The 22,030-nt window shown below is 42.4% G+C and overlaps 1 protein-coding gene across 1 annotated transcript; it reads right to left on the reverse strand.

The window, feature by feature from the left end:
• Positions 1-70: 70 nt before the first annotated feature.
• ATP6V0B (ATPase H+ transporting V0 subunit b) lies at positions 71-17,296 on the reverse strand. The gene is made up of 8 exons (XM_063427177.1): positions 17,033-17,296; positions 11,779-11,827; positions 5,672-5,755; positions 5,446-5,523; positions 3,122-3,191; positions 2,545-2,596; positions 394-584; positions 71-252 (listed from the first exon to the last, which is right to left on the reverse strand). The coding sequence occupies exons 1-8, from the start codon at positions 17,097-17,099 to the stop codon at positions 226-228; spliced, it is 618 nt and encodes a 205-aa protein (XP_063283247.1). The 5' UTR covers positions 17,100-17,296; the 3' UTR covers positions 71-225.
• Between the last annotated feature and the right edge of the window lie 4,734 nt (positions 17,297-22,030).

Raw genomic sequence — 22,030 nt, forward strand, 5'->3', positions numbered from 1 at the left:
CATCTTTACAGCACGTGTTGGAAGGCTTAAAATAAAAAAAATAAAAAATACAAGTATGGGGGGGGGGGGGGGGGGGGGGGAGAGAAGAGGGGTGTTTTTATATCTTCTGTCAAAGTCAAAATGAAACACATGGAATAAATATAAGTCTCTCTCCAATAGGTCTCCAGTCAGGATGGATGGACGACGCACACCTCAAGACTCGTGTCTTAACGCTACGAAGGGACTTCAATCACCCATTTTTACTTTGGACGTCTGCAAAAGAAAAAAAAAAGTGTTAATAAATGTTTTATTGTAGGGGGGAAGAATGCTTTCCAGAATTTTAATGAAGCGATAAAAAAAAAAGAAAAAAAAAGTGCATGAATAAGAGAGGAAATGATCGATTTTGAAGCATACCTGCAAAATTGCAACAATGACACCAAACAGGCCGATGGCACTACCAAAAATTTCCACAATCAGGATCTTCACAAACAGACTGCCATTCTGAGCATCGGCAAGTGCAGCCCCGCTACCAACAATGCCAACACAGATACCGCAAAAGAGATTAGAGAATCCTACGGTGAGCCCGGCTCCAAACATTGAAAACCCTAAAAATATGCAGAGAAAATGAGAGATCACAGAACACACAAGACAGTCCAAAGACATGTTAATATGTACCGATCGATATAATTAAAGCTATAAATGTAAAGGTCATTTACAAAACGATATAACGCTCCAAAAGTAACACCAGTGACTATATCCCAGGTTAATAAAAAAAAAAAAAAGTATTTAGAGTTCACTTTGTGATCAGATAAAATCTTCATGCACAGAATTAAAGTGTAAGTAGTTCCCTTGTCTTCAGTCACCTTATTCTTGTATGAAAAATTGGCTGCGGCCAATCGTCGTCACCCCAGGAAAAAAGGGCTCGCCTCTACTTGTATGAGATCATTAAACTGCGTGTGTACAATAAACAGCTGAAACCATTTCTCAGAACTTCATATAAATAAAGACAGCACGTGTCCAGATCAGAGCATTATTATGGAATATTCAGATCTTTTCACTAATTACATTTCAGCATCTGAACTACCATGCTCCATAAAGCAACACTGAACAGAGACTAATGGGCAAATCAGTACTAATATCCCCAATAGGAACACCAGGAACGGCTGGGAAATCGCAGCCACTACCAGAAATCGCCAAGATATCTATTTGCTTTATTAATTTTTAGCGTATAAGCTCAAGAATGTATTAAACTAAATTCTGTGTAAGTACAGATTGAAGTGTCCTTTTAAATTAAACAGCTTGCACTATTAATCCTAATATCACCGGTAATGTGAACATTTATTTACATATACCTTTTAAATTAATTGACCTCTTTTTTTTCCCACAAAACAATTTTAAGGCTTGTTACAATACTCCCCTATGCTGGTGAATTGTGGATCAGGCATAATTAACAATTAATGCAAACCAGTGGAAAGTAATATTTAAAATGATTACTATGGAGTGAAATGCTTATGAAACCAGATTTAGAAGAATAAATCTCACTTCATTCTAAACTTTATCTTATCTTTACAATACCGCCCCCAAGTGGTTAGTCAGTACAATAAACTTTATATATACACTGATCACTCTGAAATAAAGTAAAGTAAAGACGGGTGGGTGTTTGGGAGAGAATTAGTAAAATAACTCAATTAACCTAATCATTTTTTGTAATTCTATTTGTTTTGAATGATCCTCTACCAATGTTATTGATTTCTTAATAGATTTCTAATTGACTTATTCTTGATCTTTATTTATTTTCCAGGATTATATAAATAGCAGTCCAGCAGCTATAAACACCATAACTGATACAGGGGTACTTTGTTCATCAGTAACCAGCAAAGCGCATGAGGTATTTTTATAAAGCCAACATTTTCCACAGCACCATTTCTCTTTTCAATCTCACCAGAATGTACAGGCACCAAAACCTCTGCCATTTCAAGACAGTTGTGGATTTTTTTTTAGATTTTTTTTTTTAAAGAGAAATTAAATTTCCTTCTGTAATACCTACCTTTTCCCCTTCTTCCTACCTGCAGCAATTTCTACTTGCTTTACTGCAATAATAGCACAACATAATATAAGGTCAGTATATAGTGCTGTGGAATTCTGTGTGGGCGTAACTGTAAGCTGTAGTTGTTCTGGTGACTATAGTGTCCCATTAAGTTGCTGTATATAAAGAACTTTACAGTTTAGGATTCATACTGGATACGGTGTTATCATGTCAATAATGTAAAGATTAAACACACACTGAGCACCATAACCTCTGATTTTTTTTTAGATTATCTTTGCTGATTGTATGGCTGCGAGTACCATTAAAAAAATGCATCAAACTATTTTTAAGCAGTTTGTACCAGGATAAAAAAAAACGCTTCGTTTCTGACACAAACATGACGACAAGTTTTACTTCCCAATGATCCATTCAAAATACAGAGGGTGAGCAGGAACGGTCGGTGTCTGAATCTGTTAAAGTAAAAAAGGTTTTGTTTGGGTTGTTCCCCACCACCTGTCATCCTGCAATACATTACTGACCTGCAAAATAATTTCGATTTCCAATAGTCTCCGGGGTAGTTCCTTTAAAACTCTGGAGGAAGAGGAGACATGATTAGAATCTCACTGTAAATCTACTGTCAAACATTACAGAGGTAGAGGACAGAGTTCACACATTGCTCCAACATACACGGTGGAGATTTAACGTCAGGCTTTATATATTGGATAAGTCAGCATTCACACAGGAAAAGCATGTTAAACTCAGCAGAAACACAAAATTAGTGCTAAAAAGGTGTTAAACCATTAATGGAAATAACAAACCACACGAAGCAACCGTTTTCTAATTATTTGCTGCATCAGATTTATTCGAGGAAGAAGGTGGATTACCTGCTCTCATTATAGCGCACACCTTGGCTGTTAGATTTGTTTAAAGTGTTAAAGAGAAGTAATCTGCTAAATCCAAAAGGTTATAACAAACACCGCAGATAGAATGCCAACCAAGGAAATTGCTGACAGCCAATCCCATATTAGGGGAGAGAGTGTGCCCCGCCTGTGCTGATCCCACACACTGAAACATGCTAAATAACATTGAGAAATAGCAAGTATTAGGAATCCATACCTCCTGCATGTTGCTGATTACAATAGCCATGATAATGCCGTAAATTGCCACAGCTTCACAGAAAATGATACTGGAAAAAGAAAACAAGTAGTATGCATTAGTAATCCCTTTTTGGGATATTTTGAGTAGTTCAAATAACTAAAAAAAAATAATTATTCTAGACATTAAATAGCCAGATCAAACAGTCAATATAAGCAGATGCATGCCAATTTCAATATGCGTAGCGTAAAATGAGATGTGCAAAAAACAAGCTACGGTCAGGATGAGAGAGGGTTAAAGTTGGATGGTTAGCAGTATGGGGACAGTGTTACTCCACCAAATAGCGTCTCTGGGAAACAAGCAAACAGCCATCTCAAGATTAGAGAATAACAAATTTGAACCATTAAGTTCGCAATACTGTGTCAAAGATAAAAACGTATAGTACAGCCATATTTGGATACACCGCAGAGTATAAATCAGGGCCCGGTAAATCAAGCAGTGAAAGACAGAACTCTGAGATTGGTACATTCAGGGTCTAAATGGGGGTATTCCTGTACCGGGGAAGAAGAACAAATCTGAAATGTTGAATTATTGGGAGGCACGGCCTGTGAAATTACCCACAAAAATGACAAAACATACATAAAAAAAAAAAAGTGATTAAACATAAAATCCTATTTTCCAGGGGTTGGTGATAAAATGATTAAATTCTGGTTTTGTATGCACTCGGTAATAACCTTACTGGGAAGCCTTGCGGACACGGAACACGCGTGTGCGAAGCTCACTGTGTTTCTGGGCAAGCATGGGTCACTCAGCACCAGGGAGCTAAACTACCAAAAATAGACAAATCAGGGAGTGTAACCAGGGACCGGCGCTACCATAAGGTGGCCCAGGCGCCCGCCTTAGGGAGCACCGACCCTGGGGGTGCAATGTCACGCTGACCGGCAGGAGGGAAGCGCACTGCGCTCCCCCCCCAGCCAGTTACTTCTTGTAGCATGGCCAAGCGCAGCCCAGGTCTTACCACCCGTGGAGCCCAGTCTTCTACCGCCCACCCAGCCTCCTACACTGATTTCTGCCGCAGGCTGTGTAAAGGGGGCGGGGATATGAATGACCACACAGCGCGGTCGGCGCCCAGTGATGAGGCTGGGCTGCAAGACTGGACTCCACAGAGCCGGACAGCATGCACCCCAGATTGAACAGATGTAAGTATGCAATTGTGACTGTCTCTGTATGCCTGTATGTAACCGAATGCAGGTTTGTCTCTGTATACGTAGGTGTCTGTGTGTCCCTGTAGGTCTTTGAATGTATGTACGTGCACGCGTATTGTGCATGCGGGCGTAAATGCGCGCACATACTTGTACATGCCTCTGTATGATGGTATGCCTGTGTGTCTCTGTATGTACGCATGTGTCTGTATGCATGTTTCTGAATATGTGTGTCTGTATGTGTTTCTGTATGAAGATATGCCTCTGTATGACAGTGTACCTGTATGACTTTGATTGTGTGCCAGAAAACTATGCCTCTGTGCCTTAGGAGGAAAGACACACAAAGAGATCTGGAGGGGAGGGAAACACAAAACAGACTGAGGGGGGAAAAAAAAGAACCACACAGAGGGACTGTGGCGGAGAGAGGGCTGGAGGCAAGAGACACACAAAGGGGCTGGGGGCAAGAGACACACAAAAGCGCTGGGGGGAGTAAGATACATACAAAAGGGGTTGTAAGACACACTAAAGGGGGAATAAAATACACTAGAGCACAAAAAGGGTAAGAAATTCAAAAGGGGTGGGGGGGTTACAACAAGACACAGGTAAAGATGCATTTATTTATTTTTTAAGGCGGGGGGAGGGGGGGGCGGGTGGCAAAGTGCATCTTCGTCTGTGTAGCTAAAACAAAACACTTCCACTATACGTGTTTTGAGGGTTTCTTTAAATTATAACGAAGTTCTTGCAATACCTGACAATTTCCATTAATTCAGTATTTTAACAAATAGGACTAATAAGGAAATCCATTCTGAGGGGACTTTCTTTAGCTGCACTAAAATATTTTCTCTCTTTTGTCCCCGGACACCCACACTTTTTATATTTTATTCATATTTCATGTGTAAGCATATTGGGTACCAGACAAAAGCCTTACCTATCCTTAATTTGTTTGAGGCTTCTCTATATAAAATAGTTTTACACACTAGCAGAGCTACAAGACTAAAGATGTTTAAATTCCCATTAACAGAGTAAGACACGGCTCTCCATGTAAATCCACTCAGAATAACCTGATAGGTACAGGTGACAAAACTCCAAGAGACGTGTAGTGAAAGTTCTGGCACATCCAGCGCCACACAGAGCTCGGCTTACCTGACCAAGTTCTTTGTTTTAATCCGCGGGGCCTTCACACCTCCTCCTAAAATACTGGAACCTGTGATGAAGATACCCCTGCAAGAGAGATTAACGGAATTTATAAAAGCTCTTCTATTCTGCTGGTTAGAGGGGTGGATAAACCTGCCCCTCCGGCACCTGATGGAACTCTTATACAGATTAATACAAATCGGTTCCATGGAAATGAATGGTCAGGGGTCCTTACCAAGCTGCACCAACCACTGAAAGAGAAATGGCTAATCCTATACCGAGATTGGCCCACATATAGGGAGACGTCTCTGTAAGGAACCTGAAAAATACAAATATACAGATTTAGCGAGTGTAAGCGGGTTGGAATTACACATCCAAAAAAACAAACATAACTGATATTCACCCCAAACACCTGATACATCCAGAGCACTGCTACAGGACTTGACTCCCCACCTTAACTACTGCAACTCGCTCCTCCGTGGTCTCATTCAAGCTTCACCCCCCTCGTCACAACCCATTTTAGATATCCTCCATAATATATGTCACATCCTCGCAGCTTTCCTCCGTTTACACCCACACTGCTAAATCCTGGTTTCAAGATTACACTGTGGCTGCGTTCAGTCAGGCTTTCCATAAATCTACAATTTATTTAAAAAGCACCAAAATATAGCCATTTACAAGGCATATAAAGTAAATTCTCACCTCTGACATATTCGCACTTACTGGACTTACAAACTAGAGACTGTGCAGCTATTATACATGCAACCCATTTCTACCTGGCATAAAATGTACTATTCCTTTACCAGGACCCTATCTCCTGTAGATTGCAAGCTCTTTGAGCAAGGCCTCAACGCTTGCTCCTGTAAGCCAAACTTGACCCTATCTGTTGTGGCGAACCCATTGTACAGCAGTGCAGACAATATTGGTGCTTTATAAAGTCACACATACATAAATATTGGGGTAACATGGTATATCACCCAGGCTTTGCAGCTAGTTACCGATGCCATTTGTGTCCTGTATTGTGCATCCAATCAATACAACATAAAGGTTACATCATATAGATTTCAAAAGCCTCACCTAAAATGAATGGTCAACTGATTTTTTTTGTGATTAACAAAAATACCTGTATTTTGCGGTTATAGGGGGATGCTAATCACACACACACACTTTTACCTTAAAGGGACACTATAGTCACCTGAACAGCTTTAGCTTAATGAAGCAGTTTTGGTGTAGAGAACATGCCCCTGCAGCCTCACTGCTCAATCCTCTGCCATTTAGGAGTTAAATCCCTTTGTTTATGAACCCTAGTCACACCTCCCTGCATGTGACTTGCACAGCCTTCCATAAACACTTCCTGTAAAGAGAGCCCTATTTAGGCTTTCTTTATTGCAAGTTCTGTTTAATTAAGATTTTCTTATCCCCTGCTATGTGAATAGCTTGCTAGACCCTGCAAGAGCCTCCTGTATGTGATTAAAGTTAAATTTAGAGATTGAGCTACAATTATATAAGGTAAATTACATCTGTTTGAAAGTGAAACCAGTTTGTTTTTTTCATGCAGGCTCTGTCAATCATAGCCAGGGGAGGTGTGGCTAGGGCTGCATAAACAGAAACAAAGTGATTTAACTCCTACTAAATGACAGTGAATTGAGAAGTGAAATTGCAGGGGAATGATCTATACACTAAAACTGCTTTATTTAGCTAAAGTAATTTAGGTGACTATAGTGTTCCTTTAAAGATACACTACAGTGTGGAGCAAAAAGGTTTTTAAACGTATCTTCTTCATTGCCGTGCTGGTCTCTCCATGGCTGGCCCCACCTCCATTGCCAAGCCAATGCTTACCCATAGGAAAGCATTGAGAGGCTATTGTGCATGCGTGACAAAATGCAGCATTGCACCAATCAGCATCTCCTCATAGATATGCATTAAATCAATGCATCTCTATGGGTAGCGTTCAGCATCTCCATGCGGAACATGGAGGCATGAAACATTAGTGCTGCACACTGTGATAGGAAGCCCCTCTCGTGGCTGTCACTAGAGATGTTACTAAGCAGCAATGTAAACACGGCCCTTTCTCAGAAAAGGCAGCGTTTACATTGATTAGCCTGCAAGGACAGACTATAGACACCAGTACTAATTAAGCTGTAGTGGTTCTGGTGACTAGTGTCCCTACATTTCTTACATTTTTCACTTTTAAAAAGTACACACTGTGATATTTTGTGAGGTTTGAAGTTGGGATTTAGGGAGTGCCCTGTAATATAATATAACAAACACACACCCTATCCATTACAGCATGCTGTAGTGGTTATGGTGCCAGGAGTGCCTACGCTTAGCTTGTCCCGTAAGAGCGACCATCTGATGCTCTCGGGCAATTCGTTAGCTTTGCGTCAGAAGTAGTGAAAGTGGGGAGCAGCACCCAGCAAGACGTCAGATCATTCTATAATGGTTTGTCTGCTTACTTGTATTCTCTCAATTCAACAGACAATGGGAGCCAAAAAAGGTAATAAATCTAATTCTGCACATTGATGTGACATTCCTGTCGCCCAGTTCCCCGGATTTGTAGTTCTGGGATGCGGACAGACAGGTTATTTGGGGTTTTTTTTGTCCCCTTTAGAAGCTACAGGAGGTCAAAAGCCAAAACACGCAGCAGGTATTGACCAAAGAAAAGGTTTCTGTTGTGGTCCTGGTACTTTCTAACGAGTCAGGGTATAGGCTGGAAAAGAGCCAATTACATACACCATACACATATTAAACCAATGTCATCCCCTAGACCACAGGTGGGGAGAGACACTCCCGATCATTCAATAATCTCAAAATTTGAGAATTCAATCCAAATGGAAAAACCAAAAAGCTGCCAGTGACTGTAGCTGAGCAGGAGAATTTTTCAAGATATTTTTTTTGCATTCGTTTTTTTCATTGAAATTTAATTTGCAAAAATTGAGTGTTGTAAATAATCCTATCAATGCTCAGAGCTCTACACAGAGGGCAGAAAACTAGATTCTTGGACAAGATTTATTTTTAAACTAGATTTCCACACCCCGGCTGCGGTATCAATATTTCCAGGATAGCCAGGGTCTGCAAAGCAATGACACCAGGAAAAATGTAATCAGACCACAAACGACATGAATTTAAGGAGTTTTTCAATGTTATTTACAGCCTCAACGTTTAAAGTAGCAAACTGGACTAATAAAATAGAAATAAAAAAAATAAACAAATACAGAAACTTGATTGAAAACGCAAAGATTGTCTTGCAGCACAGCAAGACATTAACCCAGGCTGTGTCTACTAACCTATCAAAACCAATGGCTGCGCCCTAAAGCTATCAAACCTTGGGCATTGTCCTGCTTGGGGCCCAAGGGCCAAAACCTGAAATTAGACAATACCAATAGTGTCAAAACACTAAAACACACACACACACGATACTGGAGGTCATACAGACAAAAAAAAATAAAAAAAAAAAATCAGGCTTGAAGTGACTCCTTATATACATTAAACAACCTACACTACAGGAAAAGAGGAACATGCTGAACCCGTGTGATGGGTGAGAACCTGCTTGATATGCAGACATTGGCAGCTACAGGAAGGGAGAACCAGTGTAACCCACCGCAGCCAGAGCAGAGCCAGGCAGAGCCAGCGACTCACAGCAAGGAAATCTCTTTTGTTTCTGGTACAAACATGGAGGAGGAGGGGAGCGTGTTAATACAAAGTGGAGATCTAGATCTGTTTAGTAAATACGGCTGTTGTGTGCTGCTTACCTTAAACAATAGACAAAAGGACTGTACACAGTAAATTAATTTCATGCAGAATGGAGTCTACATCTCTGGGCTTGAATTCTAACCATTCTAATGATTATTCTAAACGTAAATATAACAAATCCAGGTCCTGTCTGCAGTGCTTACAATTTGGGCAAAATTGGGCAGACTAGATGGGCTGAATGGTTCTTTAAAGACCACCGTACAATATCACAATGCTAATTTCAGTAAAGAGGCTCTGCAGTAGCTGAGGGTTTGTTTCTGAAATAGGTTTTATTCACACGGACTCTGCCCCACCTCCCAGGTGTTTGTCTCCTGCTTAAAAATAAATCTATATTTAGGAAGGACTTGGTAAGCATGAAAAATCTAATCAAACTACATGCAGAAAAATAACAGCACCAAGGACATTTTGTTTCAATTGAAACAATACAGAATTAGATCATCAAGTTAGCAGTTATAGAAAAAAGGTGCACTATAGTCACCAGCTTAATGTAGTGGTTCCAGATTCTATAGCCTTTTTACTAAAAGCCCAACATTTTCAGAGTATCGGAACACCTATAATGGCAGTCACTCAGACGGCCACTAGAGGCTCTTCCTGGGTCAGTGCTCTGCAAGGGGACGCTGAGCGTTACCCATAGAGATGCATTGATTCAATCCATCTCTATGAGACGATGTGAATTGGCGCAGAGCAAGGTTTTGCCAAGCATGCACAATAGCCTGCCAGTACATTCCTATGGGAAACCATGGATTGGCTGAGATATTTGTATTCCTGACACTATAGTGTTCCTTTTATGTTTGTACAAAAACACACAAATCTATGATGCAATACTTCAGTGTAAAATCACTATATAAACATTATATGATTGTTTGAACAAAATTATAAACACAACACTTTTGGTTTTGCCCCCATTTTTCATGAGCTGAACCCAAAGATCTAAGACTTTTTCTGTGTACACAAAAGGCCTATTTCTCTCAAATATTGTTCACAAATCTGTCTAAATCTGCGTTAGTGAGCACTTCTCCTTTGCCGAGATAATCCATCCACCTCACCGGTGTGGCATATCAAGATGCTGATTAGACAGCATGATTATTGCACAGGTGTGGCATATCAAGATGCTGATTAGCTGGCCACAATAAAAGGCCACTCTAAAATGTGCAGTTTTATCACACAGCACAATGCCACAGATGTCGCAAGTTTTGAGGTAGCGTGCAATTGGCATGCTGACTGCAGGAATGTCCACCAGAGCTGTTGCCCGTGAATTGAATGTCCATTTGTCTACCATAAGCCTTCTCCAAAGGCGTTTCAGAGAATTTGGCAGTGCATCCAACCGGCCTCACAACCGCAGACCACGTGTAATCACACCAGCCCAGGACCTCCACATCCAGCATCTTCACCTCCAAGATCATCTGAGACCAGCCACCCGGACAACTGCTGCAAAATCGGTTTGCATAACCAAAGAATTTCTACACAAACTGTCAGAAACCATCTCAGGGAAACTCATCTGCATGCTCGTCGTCCTCATTTAGGTCTCGACCTGACTGCAGTTCGTCGTCGTAACTGACTTGAGTGGGCAAATGCTCACATTTGATGGCATTTGGCACTTTGGAGAGGTGTTCTCTTCGCGGATGAATCCCCGTTTTCACTGTACAGGGCAGATGGCAGACAGCATGTATGGCGTCGTGTGGGTGAGCGGTTTGCTGAGGGATCAAGTGGCCCATGGTGGCGGTGGGGTTATGGTATGGACAATAAACAGTTGCATTTTATTGATGGCATTTTGAATGCACAGACACAGTGATGAGATCCTGAGGCCCATTGTTGTGCCATTCATCCACACCATCACCTCATGTTGCAGCATAATAATGCACGGCACCATGTTGCAAGGATCTGTACACAACTCCTGGAAGCTGAAAACATCCCAGTTCGGATACGGATACGTTTTCTTTGTTCTCATTTAAGGTGGTATTACCTCCTTTATATAGGAGTTATATTCTCTCTTATTTGCGGTTTAGTTTCCAAGTTGTTTGGTGTACAGAGGGCACACGGTTTATGTGGGTGTTTCACGTTGCATTGATAATGGTTATATATAATTTTTTTCTGGGGTATTTTGCGATCTTACAATAAACTACTCTGTAAGCTAGGATACGGTTTTGAATCACAGTACTAGAATTATGTTTGGAATCAGAGCAGTCCAGCCGTAGAAGATTTGTCTATCCTAGTAGTCTATCCTAGGGGATCTCACATTTTCTTTGCTTCCTTTGACAAATCATGTGATTTCTGCCTGACGAACCTTGAAACATAGTGAAGCCTTACACAAAACCAGCTTTCCAAGTAAAATCAGAAACGTGTATTTAGATGGAGCGGGGCTTTAACTAGTCAATTCCAGGTACGCAGAGAGAACACGCGTCTTAACTGCTTGCTACACCTTGCACACCATCCGACTGAGAAGGTGCTTTGAAATACTATGATACCTAGCCCCTAAATGGCTCACGTGCAGCTTGGCTATAATATTATTTATAAAGCACCAACAAATTCTGCAGGGCAGTGTATGAGAGATCATTATTAGTTACCAAATATAAAATGATTGTGACTTACCAGGCGACATCAAATCTAAATCCCAGGTCAAATATTGTATAACATGTACCTGAAACGAAACAAAGACATGATTAAACCCTGTACACATTCAGTGGGGTATACAAGAATTACAGAGTTTTTGCTCAAACAATGGGGTAAAGCAAAGAAATTCGTTCACATGGGCTCAAAATTTCCACCTGCCCACTCATCAATGGCGAGCAGAAATTCAGTCCTGGCATCCCTATCTGTGCAGCTTGAGAGCAGTAATGCATTAAACGTGGCTGAAAAGCTGAGCTGATGAGGTCTGCACCATCAAAAAAAAAAAAAAAAAGAAAAAAAAAAAAAAAAAAAATCACATTAAATAAAACGAGTTTGCCGATGGAACTTTACGGCACCCATTTGTAGAAATCTTCCCGCCAGGCACCGGACCTAAGCCAACCAAGTCACCAGGTAGAGGTACTTTGTATGCTGCAACAAACAGCCCACAAACGCGCCAGACAGGCTCACAGATTTATAGGGGGAAAGAAACCACAAGTAAGTTCCATTCTTCTACTCGGAACTGTAGAAGTGCAGAGACATAAAAAATTATGTATTGGTTTTCCAATATTAAATCAGAGATCAGGACGGCTATGGTTGGTGCGGCTACCCTATTCATTTCGACTGGAGTTGCGTAAATGCATACTTTAATTCAACGAGGTTTCTTTCAACCAGTGATTGACGACCTTGGTTTTTCCAAAATGTTTATTAAATCTATTTCCTGTGATGCTCAGCAAGCCTTTAAAACCTTTTTAAATCGCCCGATTTGAGCGCCAATTTCCCTTGCCGATGGGTCGGCACTCTGACATCATTCGATGGGGGAGACATAGTGCACATGCGTGGCAAGCACATTAGGCTCAACCCATAGGAAAGCATTGACTCAGTGCCTTAGGTATTTAACTGACATTGGATGTCCTCGTGCAGGGCGCAAGGACGCCAAGCAGCATTTAAGGGACCCAGAGTCTGGTAAACACCCGGAAGTGCCTCTAGTGGTCATCTGGTAGACAGCCACTAGAGACTGCCTTAGTACTGCAGTGTAAACATTGCAGTTTCTCAAAACGAAGAAGGACAAACAAATGTCAAACCATAATTAGAAGAGTTGACTAGTTAACTTGTTAGGTTGGAGTCAGGGCACTACTGGCACCATAACCACTACAACTGGCTGTCATGTTCCCTTAACTGAATTAATTCTTTCCTGTGAGCAGCCTGTTGCCAAGACATGCAAGGTTCATACCACTACTGAAAGGCTATGACATGTACTCCACTATACACGTAAAGCAATTCTTTTCTGTTCTTACCCTCTACCTACAGGGCATGGCATGCTTTCTACAGGAGGAACAAGCTGTCATGTTATGGTTGGGTAGATCCTGGCACACACAATCATTTCAGTCTAAATATATGGTATCTAAGCTCCAAGTCCATAACAGCATTTACATTGGTTTTTAAATAACACAATAGAGGAAATGTTATGGTTTCTTAGAATAACAATTTTGCAATAAGTGAATGTCTCCAAATCATTTCCCTAAAACAAGTTAAATCAACTGAAAACTCAAAATAAATAAATATTACAAATATAAAAATATGTACATGGAAATGTTTAACTTCAATAAAACTTCATATATGGGCTTAAAAAGATTATTTAAAAATGATGAGATCTGAACACATCCACGTTTAAAAGAAACACATTCTGACCACAAAGAAAGGCAGGACATTCACACCCTGCTGATATCTTGACATATTCCAAAGGCCCAATTATACATCTAATTCTACTGATATGTTCAATATTAAAAGGGAACAGTCACCAACACGTTCGCCTGCAGGCAGGTATAAATGTAAAGGTTTTGTGAATCAGACTGCACAGTGAATGGCAGAGCCACCAACCGAGTGTGCGTGGCCAACGTGGGCTGTCCGAAGATGAGGGATATGCTTCCCACTTGTGTGTACGGCTTTTAGACGGTGCACACAGAAGTCGGATATAATGGACATCGTAAAGTAGGAAGTGAGATCTCTCCATCTACTGTGCCTGACCTAAGGCAGGATTTCAAACACACTGCAATGATATGTCACTCACAGCACAGAGACTGGGTGTAAGATATACTTTGCACCACAACCTTTAAACCATGCAAAGTTGTTATGGTGCTTAGACTGACTCTTTAATAAAGCTCCTGTTAGGTCTTAATAAAGCGACTTCTATATTTTTTCTGGACTGGATGCATGAAAAAAAAATACATGATAAAAATATGACCGTTTAATGAGCACATTAAGGAAACTGGAATAATGAAAGAACACACAAATAGTTTGGGTTTCTAAAGAATGTGTGCAACCTGAACCGGTTGTTCATAAAAAGAACACTTTTTAATCAAACCATTAATATACGGAAATGTAAGGCAAAGTGAGGGTCAATGATAAACGAAGGTACAAACGAACCAGACTTTGCTAGATTCTGCAATTCAAAAACCAGGATCTGTTTACTCAAAACAAGACAGCACTGACAACCGTGTGTGTGTTTATACACAGACAAATCAGATCGCAGAAAACCAGCACAAACAATCCGAACTATTTTTATATTTTCCACTTCAAAGAAGATATTATAGTGTATGTTTAGGAGTGAAAACTGATGGGAATTGTGTTTGGAGATGTCTTCGCCCATTAAAAAAGTGCAAACCCTTCCTTGATCTGATACACAGTAAACACAATTATTTTAAACTGCTCCTGGGTGGCTGGACTTTGATATATAAACGGACCCATAATTTACAGATAGAAAGGTAAAACGGAGGTCACGCTAGGGCAGAACAGGTCACACGATACAATATTGTTAGTAAAACGTTCAAAATAATTTATCGACAAACGTCCCCGTTAAAGTCTAAGGGAACTTTTGTAGATAAATAGTTTGGAATGTTTTTGTTCTAACAGTATTGAATAATTTGGAAAGTTTAATAAATCACCCCACTCCCTCTAGATTGTAAGCTCATGGAGCAGGGCCCTCCACCCCTCTGTTCCTGTATGTCCAGTTGTCTGCTTACAATTGCATGTCTGTTAGTCCACCCATTGTACAGCGCTACGAGGGCTGATGGCGCTATATAAATAATATATCATAGCCTAAGTTAGGTTATAAATAAAAGCAGGAGGTGCTGAAGTCACTGCCAGAAAGCTTACATGGATTTAAAACACTCAGAACTGTATTCAGTCAATTACTACTACATAACAGCCAACCCATGATTATAGTAGTTGGACTTTCTATATGACAAAGAAACAGACCTTAACTAGTAATGGGTCTTTCAGTAGTGGTTGCCGAGAGCAAGTTTAACATTAAAGACAGCTTTGTATATTGTAGATGTTCAAGAACACAGTATCCACCAACGTGTACTTCTGCTTTTTAAAAACGAATAACTTCCCCAAAATGCACACGTCTAAACTCAAGCTTTATTTTTGTATGAACATTGTCTGGTAAAGATAACAGAATGTACACTTATCTCATCCACTAAATAGATCAATATATAGTCATTTGGGGGCATTACAGGGGACTTTATTGTGGTTGTGCTTATTCTTTTGACTTCGTAATCTTCGTTATACGACATTAATAAATAAAAAGCATAAAATGAAGAGTATTTAGGTTTGTGATTTGCCTGATTGCTAAAGAGAAACCAAATGACTTTTCTCAGTAATTGTAAAAGATACATGAAATGAATGAAGTTATCTGCAACATTCCTCTGGACATCCATAAACTACCATTTGCTCAAGATAAAGATGCTCACCCAGTCTCCACTCCTTCCAAAAAATCATTAAAAACTCACTTTTTCACAAAAGCATATCAATTAAACTGGTAATGGCTCCAAAAAAAAACACACTAAGTCTTCAGTGAATACTATTCTACCAACCTACTTCCATAATACTATCCTTACGTTTTTGTGTCATTTTACCCCACTCCCTCTAGCATGTAAGCTCACCGAGCAGGGCCCTCAACCCCTCTGTTCCTGTGCGTCAAACTTGCTTGGTTACAATTACATGTTTGTTAGTCCACCCATTGTAAAGCGCTACGGAATTTGTTGGCGCTATATAAATAATAATAATAATAATAATGATAATAATAATTACACACAGAAGGTTCACACAATGATCTAGTAATTGAGCCAGTGGCCCCTAGAAATGTGACCCCAAGATACGAAAAGACTCTGGCCATGTCTGACATTTTATCTTATGGCTCTGGGACCCCAACATGGTAAGTGTGGAGCCCATACAAGGGCACCTGCTTGCCTCCTAGAATATGGTAAGCCCCCTTGGTCCATGTGTCCCCAGAGACGGGGCAGCTGTACCGTTCCTAGACTGGACTGTGTATGGGCCCCAAGAACAGCATGTCCCCATAGAGCAGGGCAGGATAGCTGTGTGGCCCCTGGAATGTAATGGGCAATGGATCCCTGGAATGTAAAGACAGATGTGTGGCCCCTGCAATGTAACGATAGCTGTGTGGCCCCTGCAATGTAACGATAGCTGTGTGGCCCCTGCAATGTAACGATAGCTGTGTGGCCCCTGCAATGTAACGATAGCTGTGTGGCCCCTGCAATGTAATGGGACCCTGGCAGTGCAGGATAGATATGTGGCCCCTGGGATGTAATGACCGATCTGTGGCCCCTGGCAGTGCAGGATAGGTGTGTGACCCCTGGGATGCAATGGGCCCCTGGGATGTAATGATAGATGTGTGGTCCCTGGGATGGGCCCGTGGCAGTGTAGATGTGTGGTCCCTGGGATGGGCCCCTGAGATGTAATGATAGATATGTGGCCCCTGGGATGTAATGATAGCAGTGTGGCCCCTGGGATGTAATGATAGCAGTGTGGCCCCTGGGATGGGCTCCTGTGATGTAATGATAGCTCTGTGGCCCCTGGGATGGGCTCCTGTGATGTAATGATAGCTCTGTGGCCCCTGGGATGTAATGATAGCTCTGTGGCCCCTGGGATGTAATGATAGCTCTGTGGCCCCTGGGATGTAATGATAGCTCTGTGGCCCCTGGGATGTAATGATAGCTCTGTGGCCCCTGGGATGTAATGATAGCTCTGTGGCCCCTGGGATGTAATGATAGCTCTGTGGCCCCTGGGATGTAATGATAGCTCTGTGGCCCCTGGCAGTGCAGGATAGGTGTGTGACCCCTGGGATGCAATGGGCCCCTGGGATGTAATGACAGCTATGTGGCCCCTGGGATGGGCCCTACACACTCACACAGTGAGAGCCCGCACGGTACCTTACCCACGATGATGAGTGTGGCCCAGAAGGCCAGGGTGACCCCGGAGTAGAGCATGACATGGCCGTTCATGGTGTCGGACTGGAGAAGGAGCCGCTGTGGCCGCTCTGTGCTCGGACCTTTCGAACTGACACCAACACACGGGGGGAGCTCACACCAACACCGGGAACCCAGTCAGCTGACCGCCTTCCACCAATCACCTGACTGGCCGGGCACGTGACTCGCGCTGCTCGCACACCCCTCCCCCTTGGCGCAGTCCGCTCACACCCTCCTCCCAGATACGTCACTCGGCTGACGCAGAGCGCTAAACCATAGAGACAAAAACCCGCCGCACACTCTGGGGCACGGGAGGCTGCGTGCGGTGTGTTTGGAACTCGTTCACTACTCCCAGAGGTGGTATCCGCCATGTTTGTTATGGGCACAGGTAGAAAGAGGTGGTATCCTCCATGTTTGTTATGGGCACAGGTAGAAAGAGGTGGTATCCGCCATGTTTGTTATGGGCATAGGTAGAATGTATTCTATCAATGTTTGTAATGCAGGGGGTCTGCTCAGAGCTTGGCGGTTTGGGATTCAGTTTTCAGTTCACTACAGTCAACTGATTAATGGATAAAGGAGGCTTGGCCGTCTGTAATGGTCTTTCCCACACAGCAGAGTGGCTCAGTCACCAGATTATAGCAACAGGAGGACTATAGCATCGGGAGGACTATAGTATCAGGACTATAGCTTCGAGACTATAGCATTGGGAGGACTATAACATTGGGAGGACTATAGCATCGGGAGGACTATAGTATCAGGACTATAGCTTCGAGACTATAGCATCGGGAGGACTATAACATTGGGAGGACTATAGCATTGGGAGGACTATAGCATCGGGAGGCCTATAACATTGGGAGGACTATAGCATTAAGACTATAGTATTGGGAGGACTATAGCATTGGGAGGACTATAGCATTGGGAGGACTATAGTATCAGGACTATAGCTTCAAGACTATAGCATTGGGAGGACTATAGTATCTGGAGGACTATAGCATCGGGAGGACCATTGCATTGAGAGGACTATAGAATTGAGAGGACTATAATATCGGGAGGCCTATAGCAACGTAGCATCGGGACTATAGCATTGGGAAGACTATAACATTGGGAGGACTATACCATCGGGAGGACTATAGCATTGGGAGGACTATAGCATCGGGAGGACTATAGCATCGGGAGGACTATAACATTGGGAGGACTATAGCGTTGAGACTATAGTATTGGGAGGACTATAGCATTGGGAGGACTATAGCATCGGGAGGACTATAGTATCAGGACTATAGCTTCGAGACTATAGCATTGGGAGGACTATAGTATCGGGATGACTATACTATCTGGAGGACTATAGCATTGGGAGGACTATACCATCTGAAGGACTATAGCATTGGGACTATAACATTGGGAGGACTATACCATCAGGAGGACTATAGCATTGGGAGGACTATACCATTGGGAGGACTATAGCATTGGGAGGACTATAGCATCGGGAGGACTATAACATTGGGAGGACTATAGCATCGAGACTATACTATTTGGAGGACTATAGCATTGGGAGGATTATAGCATCGGGAGGACTATAGCATCAGGAGGACTATAGTATCAGGACTATAGCTTCGAGACTATAGCATTGGGAGGACTATAGTATCGGGAGGAATATAGCATCGGGAGGACCGTTGCATTGGGAGGACTATAGCATTGGGAGGACTATAATATCGGGAGGACTATAGCATCCAAGCATCGGGACTATAGCATTGGGAGGACTATAACATCGTGACTATAGCATTGGGAGTACTATAACATTGGGAGGACTATAGTATCAGGAGGACTATAGCATTGGGAGGACTATAGTATTGGGAGGACTATAGTATCAGGAGGATTATAGCATCGAGACTATAGCATTGGGAGGACTATAGCATTGGGAGGACTATAACATTGGGATGACTATAGTATTGGGAGGACTATAGTATCAGGAGGACTATAGCATCGAGACTATAGTATTGGGAGGACTATAACATTGGGAGGACTATAATATTGGGAGGACTATAGTATCAGGAGGACTATAGCATCGAGACTATAGCATTGGGAGGACTATAGTATCAGGAGAACTATAGCATCGGGAGGACTATTGTATCGGAAGGCGTATAGTATCAGTTTGACTATAGCATTGGGAGGACTATAGCATCGTGAGGAATATAGCATTGGGTGTACTATAGCATCGGGAGAACTATAGCATTGGGACTATAGCATCGGGAGGACTATAGCATCAGGAGGACTATAGCATCGGGAGGACTATAGCATCAGGAGGACTATAGCATCAGGAGGACTATAGCATTGGGACTATAGCATCGGGAGGAGTATAGCATCGGGAGGTGTATAGCATCGAGACTATGGTATCGGGAGGACTATAGCATTGGTAGGACTATAGCATCGGGAGGACTATAGCATCGGAAGGACTATAGCATCGGGGGACTATAGCATTGGGAGGACTATAGTATCAGGATTATAGCATCTAGACTATAGCATTGGGTGGACTATAATATTGGGAGGATTATAGTATTGGGAGGACTATAGTATCAGGAGGATTATAGCATCGAGACTATAGCATTGGGAGGACTATAGCATTGGGAGGACTATAACATTGGGATGACTATAGTATTGGGAGGACTTTAGTATCAGGAGGAGTATAGTATCAGCTGGACTATAGCATTGGGAGGACTATAGCATCGTGAGGAATATAGCATTGGATGTACTATAGCATCGGGAGGACTATAGCATTGGGACTATAGCATCGGGAGGACTATAGCATTGGGACTATAGCATCGGGAGGACTATAGCATCAGGAGGACTATAGCATCGGGAGGACTATAGCATTGGGACTATAGCATCAGGAGGACTATAGCATTGGGACTATAGCATCGGGAGGAGTATAGCATCGGGAGGTGTATAGCATCGAGACTATGGTATCGGGAGGACTATAGCATCGGGGGACTATGGTATTGGGAGGACTATAGCATTGGGAGGACTATAGCATCTGGAGGAATATAGCATCGAGACTATGGTATCGGGAGGACTATAGCATCGGGGGACTATGGTATTGGGAGGACTATAGCATTGGGAGGACTATAGCATCTGGAGGAATATAGCATCGAGACTGTGGTATCGGGAGGAGTATAGTATCAGTTGGACTATAGCATTGGGAGGACTATAGCATCGAGAGGACTATAGCATGGAAAGTACGATAGCATCGGGAGGACTATAGCATCGGGAGAACTAAAACATTGGGACTATAGCTGTGGGAGGACTATAGCATCAGGAGGACTATAGCATTGGGACTATAGCATTGGGAAGACTATAGCATTGGGAGGACTATAGTATCAGGAGGACTATAGCATCGAGACTATAGCATTGGGAGGACTATAGTATCAGGACTATAGCATCGAGAATATAGCATTGGGAGTACTATAGTATTGGGAGGACTATAGTATCAGGACTATAGCATCGAGACTATAGCATTGGGAGGACTATAGTATCAGGAGGATTATAGCATCGAGACTATAGCATTGGGAGGACTATAGCATTGGGAGGACTATAAAATTGGGAGGACTATAGTATTGGGAGGACTATAGTATCAGTTGGACTATAGCATTGGGAGGACTATAGCATCGGGAGTACTATAGCATCAGGAGGACTATAGCATTGGGAGTATAGCTGTGGGAGGACTAAAGCATCAGGAGGACTATAGCATCTGGAGGACTATAGCATCGGGAGGACTATAGCATCGGGAGGACTATAGCATTGGGACTATAGCATCGGGAGGAGTATAGCATCGGGAGGTATATAGCATCAAGACTGTGGTATCGGGAGGACTATAGCATCGGGAGGACTATAGCATCGGGAGGACTATGGTATTGGGAGAACTATAGCATTGGGAGGACTATAGCATCGGGAGGAGTATAGCATCGAGACTATGGTATCGGGAGGAGTATACTCCTCCCGATACCATAGTCTCGATGCTATACTCCTCCCGATGCTATAGTCCTCCCGATACCACAGTCTTGATGCTATACTCCTCCCGATGCTATAGTCCTCCCGATACCACAGTCTTGATGCTATATACCTCCCGATGCTATACTCCTCCCGATGCTATAGTCCCAATGCTATAGTCCTCCCGATGCTATAGTCCTCCCGATGCTATCAGTTGGACTATAGCATTGGGACTATAGCATTGGGAGGACTACAGGGAGTGCAGAATTATTAGGCAAATGAGTATTTTGACCACATCATCCTCTTTATGCATGTTGTCTTACTCCAAGCTGTATAGGCTCGAAAGCCTACTACCAATTAAGCATATTAGGTGATGTGCATCTCTGTAATGAGAAGGGGTGTGGTCTAATGACATCAACACCCTATATCAGGTGTGCATAATTATTAGGCAACTTCCTTTCCTTTGGCAAAATGGGTAAAAAGAAGGACTTGACAGGCTCAGAAAAGTCAAAAATAGTGAGATATCTTGCAGAGGGATGCAGCACTCTTAAAATTGCAAAGCTTCTGAAGCGTGATCATCGAACAATCAAGCGTTTCATTCAAAATAGTCAACAGGGTCGCAAGAAGCGTGTGGAGAAACCAAGGCGCAAAATAACTGCCCATGAACTGAGAAAAGTCAAGCGTGCAGCTGCCAAGATGCCACTTGCCACCAGTTTGGCCATATTTCAGCAACATCACTGGAGTGCCCAAAAGCACAAGGTGTGCAATACTCAGAGATATGGCCAAGGTAAGAAAGGCTGAAAGACGACCACCACTGAACAAGACACACAAGCTGAAACGTCAAGACTGGGCCAAGAAATATCTCAAGACTGATTTTTCTAAGGTTTTATGGACTGATAAAATGAGAGTGAGTCTTGATGGGCCAGATGGATGGATTGGTAAAGGGCAGAGAGCTCCAGTCCGACTCAGACGCCAGCAAGGTGGAG

Source organism: Pelobates fuscus, chromosome 7 (genome assembly GCF_036172605.1).
Source record: "Pelobates fuscus isolate aPelFus1 chromosome 7, aPelFus1.pri, whole genome shotgun sequence".
Lineage (NCBI taxonomy): Eukaryota > Metazoa > Chordata > Amphibia > Anura > Pelobatidae > Pelobates > Pelobates fuscus.

Bases quoted from the DNA above. Each gene is read 5' to 3' on its own strand.
- ATP6V0B (XM_063427177.1), bottom strand. From the start codon at position 17,099: ATGAACGGCCATGTCATGCTCTACTCCGGGGTCACCCTGGCCTTCTGG. The intron at 11,828-17,032 runs GTAAGGTACCGT...GTTTCGTTTCAG, and splicing joins GGCCACACTCATCATCGTGG to GTACATGTTATACAATATTT. The intron at 253-393 runs GTATGCTTCAAA...TTTCTTTTGCAG, and splicing joins TCATTGTTGCAATTTTGCAG to ACGTCCAAAGTAAAAATGGG.